General features: G+C 49.4%; 1 protein-coding gene across 1 annotated transcript; it reads left to right on the top strand.

The window, feature by feature from the left end:
- The first annotated feature begins 1,161 nt into the window (after positions 1 to 1,161).
- Positions 1,162 to 1,896, top strand: Neurog1 (neurogenin 1). Its single transcript, XM_004665078.2, has one exon. It carries the CDS (start codon positions 1,162 to 1,164, stop codon positions 1,894 to 1,896), a length of 735 nt encoding a protein of 244 aa, XP_004665135.2.
- Positions 1,897 to 9,851: the final 7,955 nt, after the last annotated feature.

Genomic DNA, 9,851 nt, shown 5'->3' with positions numbered 1-9,851 from the left:
CCTGCCCAATCTTGCGTCTATGTGGAGTTTTTTTAAAAATGGTTTTTCGAGGTAGGGTCTTACTCTAGCCCAGGCTGACCTGGAATTCATTATGTAGTCTCTCGGTGGCCTCGAACTCATGGCGATCCCTCCTACCTCTCGCGAGTGGTGGGATTAAAGGCGCACGCGCCACCGCGTCTTTTCTACTCGCTGGGGAGGACGCCGCGCTTCGCAGCTCCGTAACCAGCGCTATTACAGAAGAGCTGTCAAGGGAATCACGAACGTGATCTAACAGCATCTTCCAGCCACGGACTCGTGTGTCCCATTTTATCAGTGGAGAGAGAGAGAGACTTGGAGAGATGGAGTCACTTGACCCAAACTCACGCGATCACTCCACAGCTGGAAAGATGCAAAGCCAGCCTACCCCGCCAGCTCTCACTTTTCTGCCAGCGCCCCGCCTCCCCATCCCACCCCGGCTGAGGACACTCGGGCTGCCCCCGGGAGGAGCGTGCCTCGAGCTGCTAATCGCCCCCCTCCGCCCCCGCCGGGGTCTCACCGCTTAGCCGGAGCCCCCCACCCCCACCCCCCGCCCAACCGCCCACACACCCCAAACTCCCGCTCCGGGGACCGGCCACGCTGCCGATTGGCCGGCGGTAATTACGGGCACGCTCCGGGAGGGGGCGGGGCGGGGTGGCCTCCCGCGAGCATAAATTATGCAAATACACCCGGCGGCGCACGGGGCTGACTTGCCGCCGTGGTCCATTCACCCGCGCTGCCTTGGGGGCGGAGGTGGCAAGGGAAAGGGGGGGGGGTGTGTGGGGAGGGTGGTTGTGGGGGGAGAGAGCGAGAGGCTCCCATTGTTGCGCTGGGTACTTAAGGGGTCCTGAGGCCAGTCGTGTGCCACTCTCGGTGCTCACACGAGCTGATCTGATCGCCGGTGACATCACTCGGGAGACCGGTCGGGCGCGTGGCCCCTGCAGGCGAGGCGACGAGGCAGAGCCAGTGCCCCTGGCGTCCCCTGAGCCTCTCCGGGGCCCCTCGCGCCCGCAAGCAGGCACAAAGTAACCCCCCCCCCGGGGGCCGTTCGGAACGTAAGTGCGCCCCCGACGGTCCCCCCACCCACCCACCCAACACCCCACTCCTCCAGCTTCTTCTAAGCATCCATCTGACCGTCCTGCAAGGATGCCGGCGCCTCTGGACACCTGCCTCTCAGATCTCGACGGTGCCAGCAGCAGCGACCTGTCCACCTTCCTCACGGACGAGGAGGACTATGCCAGGCTCCAAGCCCCAGCCCCTGCCTCGGGGCCGTCGTCGGGGCCCGTCCGCGGGGCTGCACCCGCGGTCTCCGAGGTCCCCGGCGGCGGCGGCGGCGGCGCTCAGGACGAGGAGCAGGAGCGGCGACGGCGCCGAGGCCGAGCCCGCGTGCGCTCCGAGGCGCTGCTCCACTCGCTGCGCAGGAGCCGCCGGGTCAAGGCCAACGACCGCGAGCGCAACCGCATGCACAACCTCAACGCGGCGCTGGACGCTCTGCGCAACGTGCTGCCCTCCTTCCCCGACGACACCAAGCTCACCAAGATCGAGACGCTGCGCTTCGCCTACAACTACATCTGGGCCCTGGCGGAGACGCTGCGCCTGGCAGATCAAGGGCTCCCCGCGGGCGGTGCAAGGGAGCGTCTCCCACCACCCCAGTGTGCCCCCTGTCTGCCCGGACCTCCGAGTCCCTCCAGCGATGCGGAATCCTGGGGCTCCGGTGCCGCCGCCTCCCCTTGCGCACCCGTCGTGTCGCCCCTCTCTGACCCCAGTAGCCCCGCTGCCTCTGAAGACTTGGCCTATGGCCCTGGTGACCCCCTTTTCGCTTTCCCTGGCTTGCCCAAAGACCTGCTTCACACCACGCCCTGTTTCATCCCTTACCACTAGGCCTTGGTAGACATCCTTACCTTCCCGCCCCACCCCGTACCCCTAGTCAATGGGCAACAGATGGGGACCCAGCTGAGGCCTCAAAACACCCTTCCCCACAAATGGAGGGAGGAAGGGGGATCTTTAAGAGTGTGGGTGGTGGGGGAATACCTGAGTCTCTCCTTAGGTCGCTGCACCCTCACTGCCAACCACCTAGGTCTGTTTCTCCAGCCTTCGGCCCTCAGGCCCCTCCTGCCCGCCCCCAGACGGGCCTTTCCTTTTGCACTTTTTGAATTCCACAAAACCTCCTTTGTAGCCGGGCTCAGAACCGACCCCAGCCACCACCACTTCAGTGTGATTTGGAAAAGGGACAGATGAGCCCCTGAAGACGAGGTGAAAAGTCAATTTTACAATTTGTAGAACTCTAATGAAGAAAAACGAGCATGAAAATTCGGTTTGAGCCGGCTGACAATACAATGAAAAGGCTTAAGAAAAGAGACACAAGGAGTGGGCTTCATGCATTATGGATTCCCGACCCCCACCACTGAGAGCCAGCTCTAGGAAAAACCTTGGCGTTTGCATAGCTATTCAGGCACTGGGCTGGAGGGTACATTAATTTATTCAGGATGCTTCATTCATATGAAAATGTATTTTTGTACATAAAGAGTTTATTCTATTATTATGAGCTATCAAAGTTTACTTTTTTGTACTGCAGATGCTTGTGTAAATAAAAACTAAGAAAAATAATCACTACATTTCTTGCCTAGTGTTAGTGTCTCTGAGACCTTCCTTCCTTCCCCTGTGCCTCCAACAGCAAAGTGAAACGCTGTCTCCATCTATCTCCAAACCCTCCAATCTTATTTTTTTTAATAAGACACATGTGATTTGATCTCTACCAACAACCAGAGAGAGACAGACTAGGGTGTTTGGAGCCCATCATTTCTTTTTACCTTGTAAATACAAGGGAGATCTTTCAGGCATCCCCATAAGCCAATTAAGACTTTGTAAGTGGGGAATTAGCCTGTATATGCAGCTACCTGTCGAGGTAGGAGCAGGGGGAGTCTTTCTTTTGAGGAACTCCACGTCAGCTGGCTCTGTGTTTCAAAGAAAGGGGATTAAGAAGATCAATAACTGGTTAGGAAGTCCCAGTGACAGGTGCGCCTAGGCTGGGCAAGCGGAAGGGTCCACTCCTCCAACAGTCTATTTAGAAGGGGAATTGATTTGTAAACAGTGCCTTTAAATCATTGTCTGTTGAGACTGAGGTCACCCTAGCTGTGAGGTGTGGGATAAATTATGCTGGAATAGTGTCCCCAAGTGGGGTGTGCAGCTGCCTTAAACTGAGAGCTGAAGGGCTTGCATCCCACCTCACTCACACTTATATCCACCAAAGCCCCAAGTGTGGGGGAGGGGTGCCCGCAGAGCAGGACTTTTGCTCAGCAGTCCTCCAGGGGTCATAGCCCAAGTTTTCATTCTTTGCCAGAGATAGCTACATGGGAGCTTTTCTGGATGCGCTGTGTTTTTCTGTTGTCTGGCGATGGGCTAGCAACACCAGCTAGTCAGTAGTAACTTTTGCTTCAGATTCTAGAATGGGAATCATGACAAGATGTATTCCTGAAATATTGTCATTGCCTGTTTTGCCAGCTCACAAGTTACCTCAGAGTAACACCGCACCCCCCTCTCCCCACAACTGGGCTGCCCCTTTATTATGAATGCAATTTCTTTTTAGTAAGGAAGGTCTGATAGGACCTGAGTCCCTCCCCACCAAAAAAATATAATGTTATTCTATATTCTACAGAAAGTAGGAAAGTAAGTAGAAGCAAAGGGCTTGATCAAGGCCACCAAGCATGTGTCCCATTGTGGAAGTTTCCCTCCTCACACACATTTCTTCCTGATGACTTGGATCCACAGATTCATAGGCTGAGTCCCCAGCCAGCAGTACTAAGCCCAGCCACAGGCAAGATGCCCTCTGTCAGATAAGAAGGCTACCTTGCAGAAGGGTTGACAAAATTGGATGCCTTTTCTAATTGCCCCAGGAGCAGAGACAAAGTCCTTAAGAAAAGCCCCAGAAGTTGCAAGTGCTGGGGAACAGAATGGCTCCTGTTTGAAGCCCTCTCTGGGGTGACCCAACCTGGGGCCTGCCAGACAGTCTGCCTCAGAGCTACACCATCACTCCTCTAGCTGTGTGCTTCCTAGAGCAAAAGATAAATGGTCTGCATCCCTTCTCCTGCCCTTCCTTGAGTGGAATGCTGGGAAGGCACCCTAGACCTTCTGAGAGACCTGGGCAAGGTCTTCAAGATGATCACTTATACATATTCTTTTTTTTTTTTTTTAAATCTAAGCAGCAAAGTCTGCACTTGCTAGAAATGATCTGACTTCTTTCTTTCTTTCTTTCTTTCTTCCTTTGGGAAGAATTTATTATTATTTATTTGAAAGAGAAAGAGGCAGATAGAGAGAATAGCCATGCTAGGGCCTCTAACTGCTGCAAACGAACTCCAAATGCATGTGCCACCTTGTGCATCTGGCTTATGTGGATCCTGGGGAAGTGAACCTAGGTCCTTTGGCTTTGTAGGCATTCACCTTAATTGCTAAGCCATCTCTCCAGCCTTTAGAGATATTCCTTAAGTATGAAGTAGGTGCATATGTCCTGAAAAGAAGAACATAACAACAGGCTGCATTTCTTGTTATCCCCAAGCTAACAGCAGAAGAGCTAGGATAGAAGCCTAGAAGTCTCCTAAGGCTCCAACAACCAGTACAGATGACTGGAAAAACATCATTTACTAACAAGCCTGGAAAAAAAAAAAAAAAAGTCATACCCGGCATTCCCAATTTGGTTGCCACAATAAGCTCACAACTCTAGGGTCCAGGATCCAGAGCATTTTTCCATAAAGGAAAGTCTTTTAACAACATTATTAGTTAGGGGCGTCTCCACCCCTGCCAGCTCACACAAGCAGGAGAAAAAAAGGAAGGTGATTTAAAATGCTTATCCCCTGCTCAGGGGCTGCTTTCTGCCTGCAGAAGTCTCATTCATCCCCTGGCATCTGCGAAGGCAGGATGGGGTTACCAAAAATTCTAATCAGTTAAGAGCGTGGAACTTTACACGGGCAGCCAAGTCTCACTAGGGAAGGCTCACTTGATTCTCCCCCCCACCCCGCACACTTCTTCATCTCTGTCTTGGTATATCATTTTGATCCACTGCTTCCAAGCCATTTGTAAATTAGGATGAAACAGTAGAAAGATTTGACTCCTACTCTCATCTCTTTAATGACTTCTTTATGTACTGGGAATTTTTTTTTAATTTTTATTTATTTGAGAGAGAGAGAGAGAGAGAGGCACATAGAGAGAGGGAGAGAATGGGCGCGCCAGGGCCTCCAGCCACTGCAAACGAACTCCAGACGCGTGCGCCCCCTTGTGCATCTGGCTAACGTGGGACCTGGGGAACCGAGCCTCGAACCGGGGTCCTTAGGCTTCACAGGCAAGCGCTTAACCACTAAGCCGTCTCTCCAGCCCCTGTACTGGGAATTTTTTGAAGCACTGGGGTTACCAAGACAATGCTGCTGACCAAAAAGAGCTTAAATGGTCAAAATGGACTTATGGAAGACTGTGTTAAGTACCCAGGAGAAAAGGAAGTAAGGAGAATATGGAATTCCAGGGAAGGAGAAGGCTAAGGCTACTTAGAACAATAGCCAGGAATGGCTCTTTACTGAGAGATCACTTGGGAAAAGGCTTCGGTGAAAGGAACATTTTGCTATTGGCTTCAAATAAGTAGTGTCTCTCAGGCATGGGCCTCGGGTGGCATTACTGGAGGGTACTGTAGACCTGTAGGAAGTGAAGCTTCATGGGAAATTCCTAGATCCACTAGCATGCATCACCCTCATTAGAGGCCCATACGTTGGACTTGAACCTTCAGAACCTAAGTAAGCCCCTTTTTTACTTCACAAGCAGCCTCGGTTGGGTATTTTATTGTGATCCTGGAAAGCTGACTAATATAGGAAGGGAGCCAGCTAGGCAGTTATTTGAAGAGAGGCATCTTATGGAGAAGGCAGAAGAAGGAGAAAATTTTGGCCATATACAGTGTGTAAGAGGAGCAGCAAGGAGACCAGTATGGTTGAAGCAGGAGGCGGAGGTGGGGGGATGCATGTTATGGTTGTAAAATAAAATGTCCCCCACAGGCCCAAGTGTGTTAACTGCTACAGAGAGGAAAGAAAGAGAGATTGGAAGGACAGTAAAAAAAAAAAAAAAAAATCATATTAAGGGGCTGGAGAGGTGGCTCAGTGGTTAAGGCACTTGGATACAAAGCCTAAAGACCCATATTCTCTTCTCCAGATCCTACGTAAGACAGACACACAAAGGTGAGGCAAGCACAAGGTTTCACATGCCTTCTAGGTGGTGCAAGCATCTGCAGTCCAATGGCAATGGCTGAGGGCCTGACATGCCAATTCTTTTTCCCTCAAAAATAAGAAAAATAGCCGGGCGTGGTGGCACACACCTTTAGTCCCAGCACTCAGGAGGCAGAGGTAGGAGGATCACCATGAGTTCAAGGCCAGTCTGAGACTACTTAGTGAATTCCAGGTCAGCCTGGGCTAGAGTGAGAACCTACCTCAAAAAACAAAACAACAAAAAAAAAATTTTTTTAAATCACATTGAGCTGGAGAGATGGCTTAGTGGTTAAGCGCTTGCCTGTGCAGCCTAAGGACCCCAGTTTGAGGCTTGATTCCCCAGGACCCACGTTAGCCAGATGCACAAGGGGGCGTACGCGTCTGGAGTTCGTTTGCAGAGGCTGGAAGCCCTGGCGCACTCATTCTCTCTCTCTCTTTCTCTCTCTCTCTCTCTTTCTCTCTCTGCCTCTTTCTCTGTCCTCTCAAATAAATAAAAATGAACAAAAATCTTTTAGAGATATCATATTAAGCCTTGTAAACTGGGGCCTTGGTAGTGATTAGACTAGATAAAGCCATCCAGGTAGAGCCCCCATGACTGAACACATGGGTGTATGCTTTGTGTCACTTGCTGCATAATGACCTGTGTGCTGCCTGTGGGCTTTGCTAGCAAGAGACTGTCACTAGATAACAAGGTCTCAACCTTGAACCAGAACTGTGACCTAAGACAAACTTTTCTTTATAAAATGACTAGTCTCCATGATTCTTTCTTTCTCTCTCGATCCCCCCGCCCCCTGTGTGTGTATGGGCACAAGTTCTCTTGCCGCTACAAAGGAAATCCAGGCACTTGCATCAGTTTTTGCACCTGGCTTTACATGGTTGCTGAGGAATTAAACCCTGGGGTCAACAGACTTTGATGGAAAATGCACCGGCCAGACCTGGTCATGAAACTGGCTTCAGCAGACGGAATTTGCGTACACATAGTGAGTGACATCTTACCCAATCAGAAGCTCTTGTCTCTCTCGCGCAGTATTTCTCTACAACTTTCATCAGAATTGCTTTTTTTTGGGGGGGGGGGTTCGAGGTAGGGTCTCGCTCTAGCCCAGGCTGACCTGGAATGCACTCAGTAGTCACAGGGTGCTCTTGAGCTCACAGCGATCCTCCTACCTCTACCTCCCGAGTGCTGGGATTAAAGGTATGCGCCACCAATGCCTGGCTTAGAACTTGCTTTTTGCGTGAGGACAGCATAACTGAGAAAGTGGTTGTCCCTTCTGCTTGAATCCCCAAATAAAGGCTATCTGCTCAATTCCTCATGCTTCTGGGTAAAGCAGAAAAGCCAACATGGGATACATTTTGGATCTATTATCACCTTCTCAAAGAAGTCTGATAAAACATCCTGTGCACACGCACAACACACACACACACACACACACACACACACACACACACACACACACACACAAATAATCCTACTATAATCAGCTCCTATAGCACCAAAGTAGACACCTTAAATGCTTATATGCCCATTCCATCCTCCAGAGCATGTAGGTTTGGACCACAAGGTCATCTCTCGATCCCACAAACCCAGCAGGACTTTTTAAGACTCACTGTCTTAGAGTAATTTTCAATTGCCCCATTCCCAGAATTCTTTCAATTTCACTTTTTTAGACCTCGTCATTTACTACTTTTTTCCCCCTTTTCTTTCTGAGCTCATGACAGGACAATATCTTAAGAATCCTTCGCAGGTGGGCATGACCATATGACTCAGCTCTTTTCATTGGATCCCAAGCAGAAATGTTGTGATCTGTTTTTGAGCCAGGGCATTAACAATGATGGGAATCTGCCCTTTCGTGTCAGATGCATAATGCTACAAAGAACATCAGTACTACTATGAAAGTAAGAAAAATCCCATAAAATTTACAAACTCACAACTTTTCTTGATTAAATTAGGGAGCCGAAGTTATAAGGCTTAGTGCTTTAGATGTGAAATGTCTCTCATAACATTAAGTGTCTGTGATCAAACCTGCTACCTAGTCCCCAGCTGGTGGAGTCTTAGGGAGGTAGAACCTTGCTGGAGGAGGTGTGTCACTGGGGGCAGACCTTGGGATTATATAGTCCCTCTCCCTAGCTCACTCTGACTGCTTCTTGCAGCTACAGTGACAAGATGAGACAAAGTTTGGTGAAATGTTTGAAGCTCGAGATAGGCACGAGGCCTTGCTTAGCCACTTCTACCCTTAAAGCAAAAACATGAAGACACTGAAGAAGCTGGCCATCTTCCCTAGAATACACTATCTGTTGCTACTAGAGAGCCCTGGAAGCAAAACACATCTGCTGGCTTGTGTGTGAGAAGGAAAATACTTAGTAGCAGAGGCCAGTAAGTTGAAAAGGAGACATAAAGGGAAGAGAAAGGAAGGGAGGAGGATACTTAATAGGTTGATATTGTATATATGTAAGTACAATGATTGTGATGGGGAGGTAATATGATGGAGAATGAAATTTCAAATGGGAAAGTGTGGGGTTGGGGAGGGAGGGAATTACCATGGGATATATTTTGTAATCATGGAAAATGTTAATAAAAATTTTAAAAAATTTAAGTATTTTATTTTATTTTATTTCAGAAAGAGAGATAGAGAAAAAGGCAGATAGAGAGAGAGAATGGCTGCTCCAGGGCCTCTAACCACTGCAAGCAAACTCCAAATGCATGCGCCACCTTGTGTAACTGGCTAACGTGGTTTCTGGGGAATCGAACCTGCATCCTTAGGCTTCACAGGCAAGCACCTTAACCACTAAGCCATCTATCTCTCCAGCCCATACATCTGTTTTTGATAGTTGGGTAAGAAGCTAGCTCAACCTCAAGACAAAAACCTATATCAAGCCAGGCAGGGTGGCCATGCCTTTAATCCCAGCACTCAGGAAGCAGAGGTAGGAGGATCATTGGGAATTGAAGACCATCCAGAGACTACAGAGTGAGTTCCAGGTCAGCCTGGCCTGGGCTATTGTGAGAACTTACCTTGAATAAAACAAAACTAAACTAAACTAAAATCAAACTGAAATCTTGCCAAAGGTGGGGGGGGGGGCGGCTCTCCATCCAAAAAAGAAATGGTGAGGCTAGCAAATTAACACACACATACATATTTACATTTAATTTACATTAAGGAGCTGCATGCAACCAACGTGACACCATGATTCTTAGAAGGGCTAAACTAAAGCAATTCAGGATACTAAGTGTCATCTAGGAGCCCTCTCAGACAGTGCTGGCGGGAGTTCTACATGGTTCAACCAACCACCTTGGAGCAGTGGGCAGTTTCTTATGAAATTAAACACTTATTGTAATAAAACCAGAGATAAAAATTGCAAAGCAAAATAAAATAAAGTTCCAAAGGGCAATATTGGAGGTTTAAAAAATTTAAAGTTTTAACAGGTTTAAAAGGAAGGTAGAGGGCTGGAGAGATGGCTTAGCAGTTAAGCGCTTGCCTGTGAAGCCTAAGGACCCCGGTTCGAGGCTCGGTTCCCCAGGTCCCACGTTAGCCAGATGCACAAGGGGACGCTCGCGTCTGGAGTTCGTTTGCAGAGGCTGGAAGCCCTGGCGCGCCCATTCTCTCT

The sequence above is a fragment of the Jaculus jaculus genome, chromosome 6, assembly GCF_020740685.1.
Source record: "Jaculus jaculus isolate mJacJac1 chromosome 6, mJacJac1.mat.Y.cur, whole genome shotgun sequence".
Classification (NCBI taxonomy): domain Eukaryota; kingdom Metazoa; phylum Chordata; class Mammalia; order Rodentia; family Dipodidae; genus Jaculus; species Jaculus jaculus.
Note: the sequence above shows the minus strand (reverse complement) of the source record. Positions and strands in the feature narration are given on the sequence as shown.

What these genes read in the sequence shown, in the direction of transcription:
- Neurog1 (XM_004665078.2), top strand. Translation starts at nt 1,162, where the DNA reads ATGCCGGCGCCTCTGGACACCTGCCTCTCAGATCTCGACGGTGCCAGC.